The 21,781-nt window shown below is 38.5% G+C and overlaps 1 protein-coding gene across 1 annotated transcript; it reads left to right on the top strand.

Annotated features, from left to right (window-relative positions):
* The first annotated feature begins 1,735 nt into the window (after positions 1 to 1,735).
* Positions 1,736 to 20,473, top strand: LOC149844572 (protein STRUBBELIG-RECEPTOR FAMILY 3-like). The gene is made up of 17 exons (XM_089998305.1): positions 1,736 to 1,796; positions 1,883 to 1,969; positions 2,554 to 2,683; positions 2,788 to 2,859; positions 3,116 to 3,181; positions 3,298 to 3,369; positions 3,460 to 3,531; positions 3,923 to 3,994; positions 4,079 to 4,144; positions 4,290 to 4,358; positions 4,464 to 4,861; positions 5,009 to 5,370; positions 18,258 to 18,529; positions 18,666 to 18,804; positions 18,883 to 19,022; positions 19,277 to 19,433; positions 19,950 to 20,473. The coding sequence occupies exons 1-17, from the start codon at positions 1,736 to 1,738 to the stop codon at positions 20,082 to 20,084; spliced, it is 2,370 nt and encodes a 789-aa protein (XP_089854431.1). The 3' UTR covers positions 20,085 to 20,473.
* The last annotated feature ends 1,308 nt before the right edge of the window (positions 20,474 to 21,781 follow it).

Raw genomic sequence — 21,781 nt, 5'->3', positions numbered from 1 at the left:
TTCCACAAAGAGAACCAAAACCGATATTACTAATCATTCTCGGATTGGAATTTTGCATTTTTTACATAGAATCCAAACTTGACTCGGACTCAAAGTTTGACAAAATCTGACAAATAAATATGTGAATGTTTATCCAAACCTTAATTGGATCTATACTTGATAGAGTATAGAGAGAAGAAATATGCTACAATGAAACAAGCTAAATGGGATTTTAAGTTTTCTAAGTGTTGTTTTTACAATTCAGACCCCATAAATGTGTTCGGCATGGTCAATTTAGTAGGTAACGGCACCGGATCATGTGTTTTCAATGAAAAAAAAGATATTTAGAGACTCAAAAAAATAAAAAAAATTAGATGACTGATTTTTTGAACATTATAAATCTCACCCATGTGGCAGAATCTGAACTCTCCCTGAGCTGATTCTTAAAAAATCAATTACATAAATCACATCTGTAAGTTCTTAATTAAAAGAGAAAAACTATATTGAATTCAGACGCAACTCCAAATCTGATTACATTAGATCCAATTATATTTCACTTAAGTCCAATCCATTTAAATCTGTACTCCATATATAGATAGTGTAAACCACCTTTAGTGAATATTTAATGGGCAATTATAGGGTGGTATGGTATCACCATAATACAGTAGTACCAATCTCATAGCCATTGAATCTTTTATTATCCAACGGCTGTTAAAGTCCCAAAAAAGTGGTTGTTTAAAGCAACCACTTAATTGAAGTGAGATGGCTAATCCTATATCATTATTTGAGAGAGAGAGAGAGAGAGAGAGGTGTTTTTAGTGTTATTGTCTTATGTCTTATTATTCAAGAGTGTTTTTGTGCTTAAAAGGTTTGCTTTTGGTGTTTGTGATTACTCTCAACTTCAATAAAATTGAAGTGGGTCAAATTGGACAACTACTTATTTTGGGACTTACCGTACCATTTATAATTGCCCATATTTTAATTTTATATCTCTTATATTAAACAGTACTGGATCTTATCCAAAACTCGGTCTGACCAGACTCTCGTGAAATTTTACAAATCATACTTGGGTCCAAACCAAATATCCAACCAAACCCGTTCCATTATGCCCGAACTCGGGTTCCATCAGATCCGCTTCAAGTCTGGTTCGGGTCATACCCGATTCACTGACAGGCCTACGAAAGCTTCGCAGCAAAAAACCACGAAATCCCCAAAATAACGTGGAATGTCCTAATTATGACCCTATAAAGCACAAAATTAACATAAATACCATCACAAGCTCCCACGTGAAGCGCCTCGCGGGGACACTCCGTTTCCGTGACTTAGGTTGAACTGAAAAATGAAGACCCTCGTCGGGGACCCAATAACTTAATAATTTCCAAAAACAGGGGCAATTTCGTAGTTGGACAAAAAATGGATTTTTTTTTAAATACTTGGGGAGTATAAAAGCGCACTACGAAGTGATTCTGTCCGCTTAGTATTCGGAGCCTTTCGCTGAGTTCTCTGTGAAGAGACGAAAAGAGGAAGCGCGAGAATCGTTTCTCTCTTCTTCTCAAGCGGTTAGTCTTAGGATTTTTTTCGCGTCTCGCTTCCCCTTTTATTCGTTTCCTTTTTCTCCTTTTGTTTCGCTGCGTTTTCTTCTTGATTTTCTTCAACGCGATCGAATCCTGCTGGTTTCTGTAGGAATTCTTCTAGATTTGACGAGAAAATCGCAATTTGTTGCATAAATTCTTAGAATTTGTAGGGTTTTAAAGCAATGCCGGTGTGCGATGAGCTTCATAAGTCTGAGATCTTCAATTTGGTCCTTTCTCTTGCTTGTCTGTGGATTTGATGAAAAAATGCTGGTTTTTGCTTGTTCGGAGGGGTTCGCTTCGTAAGATCTTGGTCTTGTGTGGTTTTCTAGATCTGTTTGAGATCGCGACGAGGGATTTTCTTCTGCTTGTTAAATTTTTTGTGGGAAAGCGGCTTTTGTGGTTCTTGATCGCTGACTGTAAGCTTTAACTTCGTATTTTGACAGTAGGATGGAGTTGAGTTGAAAGATTTATAAGGTTTTATTTTGAATTCTGAGATTATGCTTTGGGGCTTTAGCAGAAATGTTTTACGGAAGCGTAGAAATTGTGGTCTGCTTGCTTGTTAAGTTGCTGATTGTGCTGCTTTGCAGTATTTGTTTGTTTTGTTCAAAAATGTATCTTGATTTGTGTTTTTGTGTGTGTGCGTGTGTTTTGTTTGTTCTATTTCAGAAATTTCTGGAAATTTGAAGAGTTTGATGTGCGAATAGTACGTTGATTGATGGAAAATGCTTACTTCAAAGCATGTTGGCCGGTATTTGTCGGTTTGGCATTTTCTTTTGTGCTGCCAATTACGAGTGGCGTCACTGATGTCCAACATGGTGAGATTTAGTAATTTCGCCCGTTAAGTTTCATAGGAATTAGATTAAGAATTGCATCTCATTCTTTTTCTGTAATTTTGCTCAACTTTCATTACTCAGTATATTGGATACTATTTGCAATTAATCGATCTCATGATGTTATCAACCAACTAACTTTTCCGTTATTTTGTTCTTTTGCTATGCAGTTTATGCAATCAATAGTTTACATGTGGCTCTAGGATCACCTCCGGTTCCTGGATGGGTTTCTTCTGGTGGAGACCCCTGTGGTGAGAATTGGCAGGGTGTGCAATGTTCTGGTCCTAACATAACCGGAATGTATGGCAGGCGTTCAAATGCTTTTCTTATTCTGAGGCATGCACCGTGTAGTTGATAAAGCATAAAATTGTTTTGTTTCTAACTGTCATGGTTAAACTTGATAGAATTCTTAATGCTGCAAATTTGGGAGGACAGCTCGGTGATGCATTGGAGAATTTTACTACTTTAACAACAATGTAGGTGTTCTTGTCAATTCCGGGTGTTGTTTTCATTCTGTTAAATTTGTACTCTTATGTTGTTTAGCATTTACTTAACAATTACTCTTAACATGCTTCCCTTCAGTTAATATTTTGGATATTTTCCCTGCACTGGAGGAATTTGTCCTTGTGAATTTTGTCATAGTGACTTTCATGTAACTAAAACATGTATGACTTGGCATGTAGTTCATGTGTCCTTTCTGATGGTTCTGTAATGACATGAATTTTGTGACAGGGACCTGTGCAACAACCAAATTGGGGAGAGCATTCCAGACAATCTGCCTCCTAATTTGCAGCACCTGTATGTTGTGATTGCATTAAACTGTTCCCCAAGTTCATGGCAGTACCCGAATTTCAGTTATTGGTACCATCTGGATTTTCTGAACCTACTGCTAAAATTCTACCTTGCTATTGCAGTTTTCTTTGTGCAAATCAGTTTACTGGAAGCATCCCAAATACCTTAGGAGAACTAAGTCTTCTGACAGATATGTACGTGGGCATCTAGTTCTCCTTTAACGATCAGGCCTGTATATTAAATCCAAGATGTTTGTTTGAAACTGTTTGTTTTCATTTTCTAAGGTCACTCAACGTCAATCTTCTAACAGGACAGATTCCTGATGTCTTTCAGAACCTTGTTGGACTAATAAACTTGTGAGTTATTCTCTCTTCCTGGAGTGTTGCACCCTCAAACACACACAAATACACATATGCATTTCACATGCCAAGTTTCATTGCAAAATGATGCAAGACCATCCAAATGTGTTTGAACTTTGTGTGCCCCATAATCTTCTTAGTGAGAACTTTTATCCCTTGTTGTTTGGAATCCAAAAGCATTTCGAGTTGGTTCTGGTTTTGCTGTAGGATGAAACCTTGCAAGGAATGTTAATGGACACCTCCATCCTGATTTCGGCATTTTCCATAAAGGAATCCTGCTGTAAGAGAGGTTTAGCAATATTAGGATGCTCATAAGGTTGGAAGTGAAACACCTAGTCCCTTGTCCTGACATTTTTGGAACACATGCTCATACTTCTAGAAAATGCAGGGATCTATCATCTAACAATTTGACTGGTCAGCTACCAGTCGCTTTTGGGGATTTGTCATCTTTGGCTACTCTGTGAGGATCTTTCTGTCATTTGGTTGATTCATATACCCATACACCTTGCAACCTATTCATTGAATGAACTACTTTATCTTGCAGGCATTTGCAGAATAATCAGTTATCTGGAATCCTCAATGTCTTAGAAGATCTGAAACTGCAAGATTTGTATGTTTGTTATAACTTGATCTTGATTTGAGTATCTTCTGCTTCTTTATTGTGGAATAGTAGTTGCTCCACCAGAATATTGTTCTTATGGTGATATGTTTTTTGAATGAGTGTTCATGGATGATACGTCCTTCTGTTACAACAGGAACATAGAGAACAACCTGTTCTCTGGACCAGTGCCTCCGCAGATGCTAAGCAATATCCAGAATTTCAGGTTTGGTGCTCCTGCCTTGGTTGCTAAAAAATCATCAAATTTCTGAAACATTTATTGAGAAACTCCATTTACCAACTATCTCTGCCTACTAATCTTGTCATGCAGAAAGGACGGAAACCCTTTTAATGTAACTCCAATGGCATCACCACCAAGTCTCCCAGCTCCTTTCTTTCAACCACCAACTTATCAAGTTACTCCAAGTAATCAAGCAGTAGCGCCATCACAGAATATCAACTCCAACAGTTCTAGTGCTAACAACTCCACCAGTTCTAGTGCTAACAGATTCTTTACCAGCCGTAGGATAGTTGGGCTGGTTTTTGCAGTACTTATGGCAATCGGTATAGTAATCTTGGTTATTTGTATGTGTGCCTCATGGTTCAGAGGGAGACATGTGGTTGTAACTAAAGTCGATAAAAGAAATGAGGTGGTTGCTTATGGTGAACCTGAAAAGAAGCATCAGAAGAATGAAACTTTGAGGCGACCAAGTAGTGACATTAAGAAAGGTAGATCACCACTCACTTTTTCAAGTGTCTGATTTTGCTATTAATCAACACTCCCTTTCCCTCCACATGCTCCCTCTGTGTGCTGGATATGGCAGTTTTGCCCCAATACCTTGAATCATTATGCTTTTATGTTGATTGTTTTGGCAGTTCCAAATGATGCAGTTGCAATGGGAAAGGCGAAGCATGTGATTGATATGACCAAAATAGATGTGAATGTGAAGCCACCCCCCGCTGAAAAAGCAATAGCCCCTAGTATTGAAGGGAAACCTACATGGAGCCTTGAATCTGAAGGACGATATTCTCATGTTTCATCTGTTGCTTCTTCTACTGATGTGGGCTCCCAACAGTTTACAAAGCCAAAACCACAGAAATCACATCTTCCAGTTTCTGATGTCGTATGCTATACGATTTCAAACCTTCAACAATTTACGAAAAGCTTTGGGCAGGAAAATTTAATTGGACAAGGTTCTTTAGGAAGTGTTTATTTGGCAGAACTCCCTGATGGAGAGGTATGTATCATTTTCTTTTCCTAAATGCCTTTTCAAGACTGAGTGTCCTTTATCCAAGGAGATTTGGCTGCTTGACTGGGTGCATCTCTGACTATTCCATAGATTTGGGAGACAGAATATGATGTTCTAGTTTGGTGAATGATTTTTTAGTTGGGAGGTTTCCGGGGCCAGCTATCTGGAAATTGAAAAAAAATAGATCCCAGTGGCTTAGGGGATTAGGGCTGCGAAGATCATCCAATCTATCAGTTGAAAAGAAAGTTGAGCTCCTCTTGAGTGGGAATGGTATGCTGTTTTTTTTTTTCATATATGCAATTGTTTAAATGATTCTACTACTACTCATAACTTTAGTATAGTATAGATGAGCATTCGCTCAGGATAAGTTAGGAATATAAACAAATACAGGTTATGTGAAATAGGCATCAATTATGCCCATGTGATCATCCAAATTTTGTATGATAAGAGTACTTTGCAATTGTGTGTCTTGAGTCTTGACGCAGAAGTCTCCAGTCTGATTTGTTGAGAAGACAAACAACGAGGACTCCGTATACTAACCTATTGGTGCTTGTTTGATCTTTTTGATATATAGTTGGATCTTGTCATGATTATTAAATAAAAGAACGTTTTTGCTTTGCAGTGCTCTAGAAAGAGGCATAGCTAGGTGCGAGATCAGAATTGTTGTGGTGCAAACCTCCTCTTCCATTGCCTTGGGTTTACTAAACACTGCAAGAGATATTAATCCGTATGAGATAGTATAAGGTTCTTATAGGTTAGTAATCACTTGGTATGCTCCAAGCAATTAGATAGTGCATCCATCTTCAGTAAAATATGCAGTAGTGTATTTGTCATTTGTCATGGACTAACTGCTTTTTGTTTCCAATTTTCAGTTAGGAAAATTTGAATTTTGTCAAAGATTTAATGTATAAATTGTACAACAATTGGAGGGAACAAGTAGATTGAAGAGGTTAGTGTTAAATTATGTAAATATATATAATGTATGTATACAATATGTGTATATGCATTTACATAATTTAACAGTTAGGAGATCTCATTGAGCTATGCCTGCATGTTGATAAGGGGAAGCGTCAAAAGCTGGCTACATTGTCCAAGCTGGCTACATTGTCCTGAAACAAGTGCCTTTGAAGTGGAGACTTGAGCAGAAATTCCAGCCACCCTGTAAACACCAATGAATCAACAACAAGATTAATGTTTATGTAAAATTACCTATTGAGACCCATGAAATTCCAAGCTATGTCACATAGGTGCGGGTGCGGTGATGCGGCACTTTAAAAAAACTTAGGTGCGGGAGTGTGGGAGGGTATATATATATATATATATATATTAACAGTTAACAACAGTAACACTAATTTTCAACGCACCTAGGGTTTGTCGTCTTGACCGCACCCAAGTCATGTCGCGTCGACGTGGGTGCGGCACCCTGCTGGCTGAATCCCTGTGACATAGATTCCAAGCAATATCCACCATGCTGCATAAATGTCACGGGTTTCTAAATTGATTCCCATAGGTCCCTTGAGACAAAGGAGAAGTAGAACAAATGTGATCTAGTGCTGTTGATGATGGAGCTATCTGGGCCTATCTAGTAATGAGTAATAATTAGTGCATTGTAGGTATGATCTACTGCAAGAAGCAAGTGTAGCATGGGAAATCCTGAATTCCAAGGAATTAATTCATTATGAATTATTATGTGCAATCATTAGGCTGTTGAGTAATGCCACATGACGGCAAAATGACAATAAATGACCAGTTACGTAACTCTCCTCTATATCAAGAACCATTGATATTGTACTATCCCCTTAAGAAAATTTACGGTTTTCCTGCCAAGTAACAATACCTCCTACCTGTAAGGTTCTTTTTGCATAATTTGATTCTTACTGTCTTTGAATCATGACTGGGACTTTTTTTTGCTTTATCTCATCACATGAAGTGTTGATCAATAGTGATGTGTTTTTCTTCGTTTGCTCTATTATGCTAGATTGCAATAATGGATTAAGAACGTCTTTTCTCGCAAAGACAATAGTTGTTTCTACTTTATGTTTAAGGGAGATGAGGTGTCATATCCATTATATTTCGTCAGTTCCCTTCAATGGCATTATGATAATTTAAACAACGAATTTCTAATTTTCGTTATGTGTCAAAATAAATGTGAAATTTATAGGCTTGCAAAGATGAAAGATAAGAAATCGAGGGATCTGGGTATGATTAGATGTATCAAAGATGAAACACAAAGGGTTTTAGTCAAAGATGAGGAGATTAAGGAGAGATAGAAAGATTATTTTGATAAGCTATTTAATGGAAGTCATGCCCAGGATCTTGGAGACTTGTCCATTCCTTTTCATGAGATGAATTGTGACTTCATGCGTAAGATTCAAAAGAAAGAAATTGCAGAGGTTTTGAAGAAAATGAAATCACGTAGGGCAGTTGGCTCAGATGGTATACCTATCGAGGCTTGGAAATGCTTGGGAGAGAAAGGTTTAGAATGATTGACAATTTTTTTAACAAAATTTGGCGGACAAATAAGATGCCTAATGAGTGGAGGAATAATACTTTGGTGCCTCTATATAAGAATAAGGGTGATATATAAGATTGCACAAACTATCGTGGTATAAAACTCACGAGTCATACTATGAAACTTTGGGAGAGGGTGATTGAGTCTAGGTTGAGGAAGGTTGTCATGATATTGGAGAATCAATTTGGTTTTATACCTAGAAGATCAACTATGAAAGCTATACATCTTCTTAGACAACTTATTGAGAGAAATAGAGAGAGGAACAAAGATTTGCATATGGTTTTTATTGATTTGGAGAAGGCATACGATAGAGTACCTAGGGACGTTCTCTGGTGGACAATGATGAAGAAAGGTGTTTCTCTCAAGTACATTAATATAATTAAGGATATGTATGAAGGAGTAGTAACCAATGTCCGCACTTGTGGAGGGGTTACAACCAATTTTCCTATAACGGTTGGGTTACATCAAGGATCTCCTTTAAGCCCTTTCCTATTTGCTATAGTGATGGATGAGCTTACGAGATCAATTCAAGAAAATGTGTCGTGGTGTATGTTGTTTGCTGATGATATTGTTTTGATTGATGAGTCTAAAGCTGGGGTTAATGCTAAGTTAGAATTATGGAGACAGACATTGGAAGTAAGAGGTTTTAAGTTGAGTAAGAGTAAGACAAAATATATGGAATGTTGGTTTAGTAAGCAACGAAGTAGTGATGGGAGTGTAGTGAAGCTTGGTGAGCAAGAAATACCGGTGGATGAGTGTTTCAAATATTTGGGATCTATCATTCAAAAGTATGGAGAAATTGATGGAGATGTAAATCATAGGATAAAGGTGTTAAAATGTATCTAATATATATATATATATATATAATATATATATATATATATTCTGTATATTACAAAATACCCGATAGGGGTAGTTTTGTAATTTCACAATAGTTGTTTTAGAAAACAACTATTTTCAGTTTTCTTTTAAATGTATTTTTCTTTTTTATTTTTTTTTCTTTTATTTTTGTATTTTTTAAATATCAAAAAGGGGCTCCAACATAGAGTCGTTGGAGCCCCCAACGGTCACAAATGTGACCGTTGGGGGCTCCCAACGACTCCATGGGAGCCCCCTTTTTGGCTCCCCTTTTGAGGCATTTTGCCTCCTCCTCTCTCCTCTTCCTTTTGTATAAATAGGGGTGATCCCCTTGTATATTTTTCATTCTTGAGAGCTTCTCTCGCTTTTCAATAAGAGGCTTTGTATATTGTTGCCTTCTTAAAGGCTTGTGCTTGTATTGTCCCTTCGTGGACTTATGATATTGTCTCTTTTTCATTGTTGCATGTGCTTGTATGCACTCTTTATATTTCCGCAATATCTCATTACATGGTATCAAAGCAAAGATTGCATTTTTGGAAAAATGAAGTCTATTCCATTTCCAACTAGAACTTTTCTTTCATCAAGGCCTTTTGAATTGGTGCATTCGGATGTTTGGGGGCCTTCTCCGGTTATGTCTAAAGGGGGTTATTCATATTATGTCACGTTTATTGATGATTTTACTCGGTATGTTTGGATTTATTTCCTTAGTCATAAATCGGAAGTATTTACTTTCTTTAAAGATTTTCAAAAAAAAGTTCAAAATCAATTTCAAAGTAACATATCTATTTTAAGATCTGATTCCGGTGGCGAATACTTATCTCACGAATTCCAAAACTATTGAACCCTAAATGGCATTTGCCATCAAAAGTCATGTCCTAGGACTCCCCAACAAAATGGCCTAGCGGAAAGGAAACATAGGCATATTATTGAAACCGCTAGAACATTACTTATTTCTAAGAATATTCCAAAAAAGTTTTGGGCCGAAGCCGTCTTAACCTCAATCTATTTAATCAATAGAATGCCCTCTTCTAAGTTAAAAAATGCTTCTCCATATGAAAAACTCTTTAAATTTTCACCCGACTTCAATCGTCTTCGTATTTTTGGTTGCAAATGTTTTGTCCTATCACACAAAAGAGATAAGTTATCTCCAAAAGCAATTGAATGTGTATTTCTAGGATATGGTGAAAATCAAAAAGGGTATAGATGTTATGATTTTAAGAATGATAAATTATATATTTCAAAAGATGTAACATTTCTAGAAGAAGAAAACGGTTTTGATAAACTAGAAGAAACAAATGAAATTGACTATATATTCTTAAATGATCTTATTGATGACATACAAGAAGATTTTCTTGAAAACATTGATGATTCTCGTGAGGTATCCCCTCTTGACATAACACCCTCAAATGATAGTGATTCTAATATAAATGCTCATGATAGCGATACCAATATAAATGTTTACTCAAGAAGAAATCAAGAAAATCCTATTAGTGCCCTCGAAAAATACTCTCAAATTTCTGAATCTACTAAGGAACCACAAGTTAGGCATTCTTCTAGAATATCAATACCTCCAAATAGGTTTGTATCCTATGATTCCTTAACTCCCAACTATCGGGCATGTTTAATAACCTTACACTCTTATTTTGAACCAGCACATTATAATCAAGCTAAATCTATACCTCATTGGGTTGAAGCAATGCAAGTTGAACTTAATGCGCTAAAAAAGGCCAATACTTGGGAAATAGTTAATCTACCCTCACACAAAAAACCTATTGGTTGTCGCTGGGTCTTCAAAGTTAAAACTAAAAGCGATGGTTCTTTAGAACGATATAAAGCTAGATTAGTTGCTAAGGGATACTCCCAAGAATATGGCATTGATTACGAAGAAACATTCGCTCCTGTAGCTCGAATGACCAGTGTTAGGACTTTAATAGTTGTTGCATCAACCAAAAAATGACTCATTTATCAACTTGATGTAAAAAATGCCTTTTTAAATGGAAGTTTAAGTGAAGAAGTTTATATGGATCCGCCACCCGGAATAAATCTTAAGCAAGGTCAAACTCTTCGGCTTTTAAAGGCACTATATGGCCTTAAACAAGCTCCTAAGGCTTGGTATGATTGTTTCAGTGATATCATGATAAAGTTAGGATTTCACTCTTGTTATACTGACACTGCTCTTTTTGTCAAACATGCAGGTTCTAGTATCGTAATTTTGTTGCTTTATGTTGATGATATGATTATCACTGGGAATGATCAAAATAGTATTATTAATGTTAAAAATATGTTAAAAAATAATTTTGATATGTCTGACTTAGGTTTTCTTAGATATTTTCTTGGAATTGAAGTTGCATATTCTCCTAGAGGATATATTTTGTCACAGATGAAGCTTGCTGCAGATATATGTTCTAAGTCTGGGATTTCCGATGAAAAGACAGTAGAGACTCCCGAGGTTATTAATGTCAAATTGCGGTTGGAAGATGGGGTTCTTCTGGAAGATCCTACACCTTACAGACAACTCATTGGGTCTCTTACCTATTTAACTATCACCAGACCAGATATCACTCATGCGGTTCACTCTGTTGGCCAATTTCAGCATGCTCCTACAACTGTGCATATGAGTGCTGTTCTCCGAATCATCCGCTACATTCGGAATACCATCAATAAAGGGCTATTTCTATCCTCCTCTTCTTCCTTGAATCTTCTTGCTTATACTGATGCTGATTGGGGAGGTAATCCCAATGATCGAGTCTCAACTACTGGTTTTTGTGTTTTTTTAGGAGACTCTTTGATTGCCTGGCGATGCAAGAAGCAGCAGAAAGTTTCACTATCATCCACTGAAGCTGAGTACAGGGTTATGACAACCACGACAATGGAACTTGTATGGCTTCGCAGTTTGCTTAAAGACATGAGAGTTGATATCACCGAAGCCTCAAAGCTTTGTTGCGACAACAAGAGTGCCATCTATATTGCGAGCAATCATACTTTTCATGAGCGTACAAAACATATCGAAATGGATTGCCACTATGTCCGTGACGAATTCTTGCGAGGAACTATTTCTCTTCCGTATGTCACTTCAGAATATCAGTTGGCAGACTTCTTCACTAAAGCTCTTCCGGCTCCTCGCTTCATGTTTCTTCTTGGCAAACTTTCCGTCATCTCCCCGTAAAGTTTGAGGGGGGGTGTTAAAATGTATCTAATATATATATATATATATAATATATATATATAATATATATATATATATATATATATATATATATATATTCTGTATATTACAAAATACCCGATAGGGGTAGTTTTGTAATTTCACAATAGTTGTTTTAGAAAACAACTATTTTCAGTTTTCTTTTAAATGTATTTTTCTTTTTTATTTTTTTTCCTTTTATTTTTGTATTTTTTAAATATCAAAAAGGGGCTCCAACATAGAGTCGTTGGGGGCTCCCAACGACTCCATGGGAGCCCCCTTTTTGGCTCCCCTTTTGAGGCATTTTGCCTCCTCCTCTCTCCTCTTCCTTTTGTATAAATAGGGGTGATCCCCTTGTATATTTTTCATTCTTGAGAGCTTCTCTCTCTTTTCAATAAGAGGCTTTGTATATTGTTGCCTTCTTAAAGGCTTGTGCTTGTATTGTCCCTTCGTGGACTTGTGATATTGTCTCTTTTTCATTGTTGCATGTGCTTGTATGCACTCTTTATATTTCCGCAATATCTCATTACAAAAGGTTGGGTGGATGAAATGAAAAAGTGCAACTGGAGTGTTGTGCGATCGTAGAATGCCATTGCGGTTGAAGGAAAAGTTTTATAGGACGACTATTAGGCCCGCTTTACTATATGCTACGGAATGTTGGGCTGCCAAGAGACATCATATTCAAAATTGAGTAGCTGAGATGCGTATGCTTCTATGGATGTGTGGAAATACAATAAAAGATAAGATTCAGAACGAGGAGATACGTAAGAAGGTAGGCGTTGCACCCATTGAAAATAAGATGAGAGAGAATCGTTTACGGTGGTTTGGACATATTCGGCGAAGGCCTAATGGTGCTCTAGTTAGAAGGATGGAGAAATGGGAAAATATATTAGTTAAAAGAGGTCGGGGTAGGCCTATGAAGACTTGAATGGAGATGATAGGAAAGGATATGAATGTTTTGAACCTCACCGAGGACATGGCATTGGATAGAAATGATTGGAGGAGAAGGATTCATGTGGAAGACCCAGAATGATTTTCTTTGTTGGTTCATATCGCCGACCACAATTGTTTTGGGATGAAGGCGTAGTTGTTGTTGTCAAAATAAATGTGAAATAGATTTCATGTGATATATTCGAATAGATTGCATGTGTCTTGCATTCATGGTTGCTAGAGTGGAAGCAGTACAAGAATAAGAATAAGAAAGTAATGATTTCAATTTTAGAGGGTTTGGAAAGCAGGAAGCAAGTAAGAAGCAATATGAAGAATTATTTAGAAAGAGCTAGTGAGGATGCATATTTGGTTTGATTGTGTGCGATCAACCAATATATGATCTTGATGTGAAAACAATAAACAAAGAACAAAAAAGGGTTACGTGGTTCGGTCATTAGTTGACCTACATCCACGGCAAGAAGGCACGGTATACTTCCTCTTCATCTGTTGAATGAATACAATGTTGGGAGTCTCTCGTTCTTATATAGATGATGAGAGATCTCAACAATAAGGAATGAAAAAGCACAAGATGACAACAAGGGTAGACAACCACAAAATGGGCAACGACCCAAAAAGCAATAAGAGAAAAAAAGGAACTTCCAAGAACCGAAATACGACCAACAAGGAAATCTTAACACTCCCCCTCAAGTTGGCGCACAAATGTCTATCATGCCCAACTTGCCAATGATTTCCTCAAATTTTTCATGGTCGAGTGCTTTGGTGAAGACGTTAACTAGCTGATCTTCGGATCTGACCTCTTCGGATCTGACATGAGGTGTACATATGATCTTGGACTGAATTTTTTCTCTCACAAAATGACAATCTACCTCTATGTGTTTTGTGTGTTCATGAAAAACTGGGTTAGCTCCAATATGTATAGTTGCTTGATTGTCGCACTTGAGAGGATTGGCTTCTTCGCTTGTTATGTCAATGTCCTTCAAAAATTGTTTGATCCAAACAAGTTCGCAGGTAGCTGAAGCCATGGCACGATATTCGGCCTCTGCACTGGATGGTGCTACAACCTTTTGTTTCTTACTCTTCCATGTAACTAAGTTCCCACCAACAAACGTGCATAAACCCGTTGTGGATCTTCTATCACTAGCATGGCCTGCCCAATCTGCGTCGGTATATCCCTCTATCTGAGTAGAACCCATTCTTTTCATGAGGATGCCTCATCCAGGAGTTTTTTTCAAGTACCTCAGTATTCTTTGAGTTGCCTCGAGGTGCACGATTTTTGGATCATGAATATTTTGACTGAGGAGATTCACAGCCTTAGTAATGTCTGGTCTGGAGATGGTCAAGTATATGAGCCGACCTATCAGCCTTTGAAAAGCATTAACTTCTTCTATGGTATCACCTTCGTTTGTGTTGGCTTGATGATTTACCTCCAAAGGAGTCTCGGCATGCTTGCATCCAAGCATACCTGTGTCTTTCAAGAGGTCGAGAGTATATTTCCTTTGACACATGAAGACCCCTTTTTCGGATTGAGCTATTTCAATTCCCAAAAAATACTTGAGATGGCCTAAGCCTTTAATTTCAAATTCTTTATAGAGATGTTCTTTTAGCTTCTTAATGAATACTTTATCATCCTCGGTAACAATAATGTCGTTAACGTATATGAGAAGAATGGTAATGTCGGTTTCCCTTTTGGCAACAAACATAGAATAATCTGCCAATCTTCTTTTGAAACCAAAAACAATTAAGGTCTTACTTAGCTTTTCAAACCATGCTCGTGAAGCCTGTTTTAAACCATAGAGGGTCTTCTTAAGTCTGCAAGCGACATTAGTTCCCATGGTTTTGAGTCATTGGGGAATCTCCATGTAAACTTCTTCTTCCAAATCCCCATGAAGAAAAGCATTCTTCACATCAAGTTGGTAAAGGGGCCAATATTTGTTAGAGGCAATAGAAAGAAGAATTCTTGTAGAATTCATTTTGGCTACTGGGGCAAAAGTCTCATTGAAATCAATGCCCTCAGTCTGCGTAATTTGGCTACTAATCGAGCTTTCAGCCTTTCCACAAAACCATCACTATTATGTTTGATTTTGTACACCATTTGGACCCAACTGCTTGCTTTCCTGCAGGAAGTTGCACGATTTCCCAAGTTTCATTTTTATTTAGGGCATCCAGCTCTTCTCTCATGGTGGCTCTCCATTCGGGAATGGTGCAAGTTTCCTCATAGCTGGTGGGTTCTCTCTTGGAATAAACTTTGTTGAGAAAGGAATAGTGATTTGGAGCAAGTTTATCAAAGTCTAAATAGTTTTCAATGGAATATGGGTTGAGACCTCTAACATAATAAGTATAGAAGTCCTGAAGTTTTCGGGGGGGGGGGGGGGGGGGCTAATCCGTGTGCTTCTTCTAAGACCCCTGTCGTATTCGGTTTGGATTTGAGTATTTTGTTCGAGAGCCTCATGTTGGTCAAGTTCTAGAGCACTTGAATTTTGAGGTTGGATGGGCCTTTCAAATTCACTAACCTCTCCAGTATCGACTAGGGGAAGAGCAACTTCCTTTCCACCCTGATCATAATCCCATAAGTCAATGATTTGTTCAATAAAGTAGGGTTCATTCTCAAAAAATTCAACATCATGGGATATGTATTGCTTATTGGTTTTAGGATCAAAACATATAAATCCTTTTTTAGCAGTAGAATATCCCCAAAACATGCATTTGACGGCTCTACAGTCCAGCTTATCACAAAAATTGCTTTGAAGATGGACATAGCATTTGCATCCACAAAAACCTTGAGATGATTAAGAGATAAATCTCTCCCCCTTAGAAGTTTCGTAGGAGTTTGAAAATTTATGCTTTGACTGCGTAGACGATTGATAATGTAAACGACGGTGGATATGGCTTCTTTAGGAACATTCATTTGTATCATTAAGGCACATGCTACATTCAACAAGTGCCTATTTTTGCGCTCTGCAACTCCATTTTGTTGTGGAGTGCCGGCACAAGTGTTTTGAGGAACAATGCCTCTTTCATTCATATAGGCTTTAAAATTGTCGCTCCCATACTCTCCCCCATTATTAGATCGAAGGCTTTTCACATGAACATCAAATTGCGTGTGAACCATTGTACAAAAGGTTTTAAAGACCCCAAGCACTTCTCCTTTCTTTTTCAAGAAATAAATCCAAGTAGCACGAGAGTAATCATCTATAAAGGTCACAAAGTACTTAAAACCATTTTGTGAATGGACAGGGGCCGGCCCCCAAACGTCCGAGTGAACGAGTTGGAAGGCTTTATTACTTCTTTCTTCAAACAAATTAAAGGGCAGTCTAGTTTGCTTGGAATACTGACATGCATCACATGATTCATCACTAGGAACAAAGTCAGGGAAAACCTTTTTCAAAACACGATCTCAGGGGTGTCCAAGTCTAATATGTCGTAACTTACTTAGGCTAGTATTTTGTCGAGTGAGAAGCACTTTACTATCATCATCAAGGATGTAGAGACCGTCACATTCTTGGCCCTTACCAGTCACTTTCATCGATCTTGGGTCCTGAAGGATCACATAGTCAGAGACTCAGAAGAGAATATGGCAACACAATCATTGGCCTTAGTTATCTTGCTAATGGATATTAAATTTGCAAGAAAACCGGGTAAGTGCAAGACTCTAGATGGCGGCTTGTTTTTAAAAATTTAACATGCCCAGTCCCTCTCACTGGAACGAGGGTCCTGTTTGCAATGCAAACCGGCTTCATTGGCTGTTTCTCAATGTTATTAAGCCATCCTTCCTGCCCAGTCATATGGTCGATGGCCCCTGAGTTAAGAATCCATTTGTTTTTTAAAGAACCAGCGTTAAGGGCCATAAATTTACCTGAATCAAAGATATTGTTGGTGTCTTGTTCTTGAGTTACGGCCAGGTGAGATTTGTTGAGTTGCTGAAGTAATTTTGCAAGTTCTTCTACACCCCCAAAGACTCCTTTACCTCCATTCTTTAGTCGTCTGTCCCTGTTGGGTCTCCCATGCAATTCCAAACACTTTTCCTTTAGGTGTCCCAATTTCTTGCAGTGAGTGCATCTCAGTCTGGTTCGGTTCCTATGGTTTTCACTTTCTTTGACGACCCCCGCTTCTTGTTGGGCGTTGTATGCAACGTTTTCATTCTGGCCCTTAGCATCGACTTTCATAACAACATGCCTGGTTTCTTCTTGCTGAATGATAGAACAAACGACATTCAAACATAAGGGAGTTTGAGACATAATAATCTGACCTCTTATGGATTCATATTCTTGCCCAAGGCCGACTAGAATTTTGAAGATCTTGTCTTCCTCCATACGTTGTTTTATGATATTTGTATCTGATGTGATCGGCCGATACTGTTGGAGTTCATCCCACATGCTACGGAGGGTGCCTAGATAGACATGGAACGAATCATCAGTTTTTTTGTAAACTTGCAATTGTTGCAGCTGGTAGATTCTAGCCAAATTATTTTGCTGGCCATAAGCTTCTTTGAGGGAGTCCCAAAGTTCCTTAGCACTGTCGAGAAACAAGAAGCTTTCGGCTATGCTAGGCTCCATGAAGTTAAGGAGCCAACTCATGATGAGATGGCCGGTCGATTCCCACTCATCGTAGGCCGTGGTTCCTTTGGCCGGGGCAGCAATCTTCCCGGTGATATGGCCAATCTTCCCCTTGCCACTAAGGAACAAGGACGCAGCCTTAGACCACATCAAATAATTTGATCCGTTTAGTGAAGATGTGGTGATCTTCAAGGTCGGATTCTGATCTTGGGATGCCATCTTCGTTGATGCGCTATTGCCTGCTTCTTGTCTCGTTGCCATGAAGACAAGTGAGGCTCAAGAATGATCCCTTGGCTCTGATACCATGTGAAAACAAGAAATAAAGAACAAAAAAGGGTTACGTGGTTCGGTCCTTAGTTGACCTACATCCACGGCGAGAAGGCACGGTATACTTCCTTTTCATCTGTTGAACGAATACAATGCTGGGAGACTCTCGTTCTTATATAGATGATGAGAGATCTCAACAATAAGGAATGAAAAAGCACAAGATGACAACAAGGGTGGACAACCACAAAATAGGCAACGACCCAAAAAGCAATAAGAGAAAAAAAGGAACTTCCAAGAACAGAAATACGACCAACAAGGAAATCTTAACACTTGAAAAGGTTGTCATTGTTAGTTTGGAAATTGCTGTTTCCATTCTGATTCTCGCAATCAAGTTGTATTATCATTGCTTAAATTTGTCCTTTCTGGGGCATGGATTGCATATTCTCTTGAAAACTTGAAAGTTCGATTTGTTGCTTCTCTCTCTCTCTCACTCACTCATATCATATTTTTGTTGATTTTTGTTTTCATTACATGTTAATGTGTTATCCAGCTGTTAGCTGTTAAGAAGTTGAACACATCATCTACCTTGTTGCATATGGATGACACATTTCTAAAGCTGGTGTCTACTGTCTCTAAACTACATCATGCAAGTATCACCAATCTTGTTGGATACTCTGTGGAGCATGGGCAACGAATTATGGTTTATGAGTACTGCAGTAATGGGACCCTGTGTGATGCCCTCCATTTAAGAGGCAGAAACGATAAAATATTATCATGGAATTCTCGAATAAAGCTGGCTCTTGGTGTTGCTCAAGCTCTAAAGTATACTCTCTCTCTTATATGCATGTAGCATTATCAGTAGATGTTACTTGCTGCCTTTACAGTTGGTAATTTGTTTGTTTTTAATAATAAGTGGCATCATCTCCAGTCATTGAATAAACTTGTTTTTGTGATGAAGGTATCTGCACGAAGTTTGTCAACCACCAGTGGTTCATAGGAATCTCAAGTCTGCTAATGTTCTTCTTGATGATGATTTTTGTGCACGCCTTTCTGATTGTGGGTTGGCTTCCTTATTTTCAGCTTCTTGTGCAAGCCAGGTAACAAACTTCATAATATATGAGTTGTCAATTGATGATTTCTAGAAGGAAGAGTCTCATGTTCTTCGTTTGTTACAGGTTTCATCACACATGTTAGGATCATTTAGTTATGGAGCACCAGAATACACCCTGTCTGGTGTCTATAATGTTCAGAGTGATGTTTATAGTTTTGGAGTGGTGATGTTGGAACTTCTTACAGTACGAAGGCCATTGGACAGGTTAGTTTTACATACATACAAATGCCACACATGCACATAAGTAATATATAAATATTGCTAGTACGGGCTTTAAGGCCATGCCATGTCTGTTGGTAAATATGATCTGGAGCTCTATCTCAACCAGAAGATCTTGGATGACACATCCTGCAATCAAAAGTACAATGGGCAGCTAGAAAAAAAAAGTATCTTTATTATTTCATCATGTCAATAATCCATGCCATTTTGGTTGATCTTATTGGTGTATGTATGACTAGGACACGCCCTCGAGCAGAGCAATCCTTAGTGAGATGGGCAACTCCTCAGCTTCATGATATTGATGCGCTATCAAGTATGGTTGACCCTGCTCTTGAAGGGGTTTACTCAGTCAAGTCATTGTCGCGATTTGCAGACATCATCTCATTATGTCTTCAGGTGAGTGGTGGTTTTTTGCAGCTCCCACCTTTCTAAGCTCTTTTTCCTTTTCCATAAAGATGTATAGGTGAAATTTTGGATTCTTGTTGTCTCTCTCTCTCTCTCTTGAGAATTGTGAAAATTTTGGAAGCATCCATGGTCTTAGAAATTCCTTTTTTTTCCACCACGTGCTTAAGAGCCTTAGAATAACTCATAGGCTAACTTACACGATATATCAAAGTGGGGTAATGTGATGAAACCTAGACTCCAAACCTCAATCTGATTCATATTAATTTATTTTTAATGAGCCTGGTCACCTATGAGGTAAACCTGGGTGAGTCAACCGGGCCCCCCATCTTTACAAGGTCTATATCTCTCTCTCTCTCTCTGAGCTGTGATTATAGTTGTTAATTTGTTATGAATGGATCTGTAAATCACTTAAATTTTGGATGCTCTATATTTCTGTTGATAAGGCAATAGATCTTCTTCCAGCTTTTGGTGCAGCGTGTTAGTGATCAGATGGATTTGCTTTTGCAGCCTGAGCCAGAGTTTAGGCCACCAATGTCTGAGATTGTTCAGGCCCTTTTACGCATGACGCAGATGGAGCCTACCTCTAGAAATCAATCACGCGATGACCTTGCGTCTAGTCTTGCTGATTTACCTCAGTTATAAATTAGGCTTCTGTGAGTGTTCTACTCTGTTCAGATTCCCAGGCACCCTTGAGCAGCTAATTTTCATTTGTTGTGCTGTTATAGGGAAATCTCACTAGGCATCTAGCAACTATCGACTGTACAGCCCCTTCGGTCCAGCCAATTAATTAGGATGAGTAATGTCTCATTTTTCCCCAAGCTGATTGTTTTTTTTTTTGTTTTTTTAATTATTATTGTTATAGTAAATTTTTGTACTTGTCGGTTTTCTAGTTAATCTTTATTTTGACCACTCCGCCGATTGTAAGAACTAAGCTTGGGTTAGAAATTTGATACTCATTTTTGTTATCCTCAGGGAAGCTATTAACATCTAGGACTTGGTTAATAAAGCTTGGGTTAGAAATTTGATACTCATTTTTCTGTTCCAACTTCTGAGTCGTACACGTGCTTTTCTTTTCTCCTCCTTTTTTAATAAATCGGGTGAGTACCTTGTAGCATTAGCTGTTCTGATAATATTCAGTGAATGGTGTACATCCAAACTGAAGAGTGAGCATGTGAAATTAGGTAAAAAGTTGAGTTACGTAGAAGGCTGGTAACAAGCTGAAGGTGCTTAGCTTGGTTGTGGAGCAACGTGAGCTCAAGCTCAATTTTGTGCAAAGCAAGCTGGCTGTCTGGTCTCTATAAAAAGTCTCTCTCTCTCTCTCTCTCTCTCTCTCTCTCTCTCTCTCTCTCTCTCTCTCAACACGCATATGTATGTGGACCAAATACAAGGGAAATTATGATTGTCGACTTGCAAGCTCAAACAAGATCATTGCTGGGCGTAGTTACAAGCAGCTCGTTTTTAATTTACCATCTATAGACTAAGCTTGAGATCCTGTGTCTATAAACTTCGACTTCCCGAATCCTAGTTGGCAGTCAAATGAGGCTGTAGCTTATGGTCGTAGGGCTCCTTACCTCCTAATGGATGGTAGGGCTGCCATATTTTGGTGTCCACTTCCTATTGGACCCTTGAAAATGGCAATCTGTATTTGGTATCTGTGACTGTGAGGCCCAACCCGCAATCTGTATTTGGTATATGATGCCCAACAATCACTGATGTCACCCCGAGGGGGGGTTGGCGTAGTGTGGTGGGTCCTAGGCCGTCAGATGGGCGGTCGAGTTTAGATTCCTGGAGTGTCCTCTCTTGCGCGACCTGACGTCCAGCATAGGCGCTGGAGGTGAGGGTCCTAACCTCGGAGTTTTAAGCCTCTGGACTGACTACTATGGTAGGTATAGCAGGCTGAGCCAGCATGACCAGGTCTTCAAGCAGGCTGAGCCAGCACGACCAGGTCTTCAAGCCCTGACCCAAAAAAAAACACTGGTGATGTCTGTTTTGGTACCTTGATTAGGGGTACTGAATCTGTACCGTTCCTATCTTTATGAAGTTACCTAATCTTGACCAATGAATTTGAGAGAGAGAGATGCCAACGGCCCTTTTTAAAGTGTTTAAAATTTATATAGCTTTAAAGTCTTGCAAGGAGCATTAATAACATTTCCCTTATAATTATTATAATTATCTAGACCTAATGGTGGCCAACGGTCCTAGTACCGATGGGCTGTCGGCTACAGGGCCTGCAACAGGCTGGGTTTGGGCTGCCATGTGCAGTTCAATCCCCACAAGAACCGGCCCCTAACCCAGACCAACTAGTAAACGTGACGGGCTGGTAGGGCCAACATAAATTA

Source organism: Nuphar pumila, chromosome 2, assembly GCF_984573655.1.
Source record: "Nuphar pumila chromosome 2, dmNupPumi1.hap1.1, whole genome shotgun sequence".
In the NCBI taxonomy this organism is placed as follows: domain Eukaryota; kingdom Viridiplantae; phylum Streptophyta; class Magnoliopsida; order Nymphaeales; family Nymphaeaceae; genus Nuphar; species Nuphar pumila.
Note: the sequence above shows the minus strand (reverse complement) of the source record. Positions and strands in the feature narration are given on the sequence as shown.

Bases quoted from the DNA above. Each gene is read 5' to 3' on its own strand.
- LOC149844572 (XM_089998305.1), top strand. From the start codon at position 1,736: ATGCCGGTGTGCGATGAGCTTCATAAGTCTGAGATCTTCAATTTGGTC. The intron at 2,684-2,787 runs GTATGGCAGGCG...TAAACTTGATAG, and splicing joins GGTCCTAACATAACCGGAAT to AATTCTTAATGCTGCAAATT. The intron at 19,023-19,276 runs GTTAGTTTTACA...ATGTATGACTAG, and splicing joins GTACGAAGGCCATTGGACAG to GACACGCCCTCGAGCAGAGC.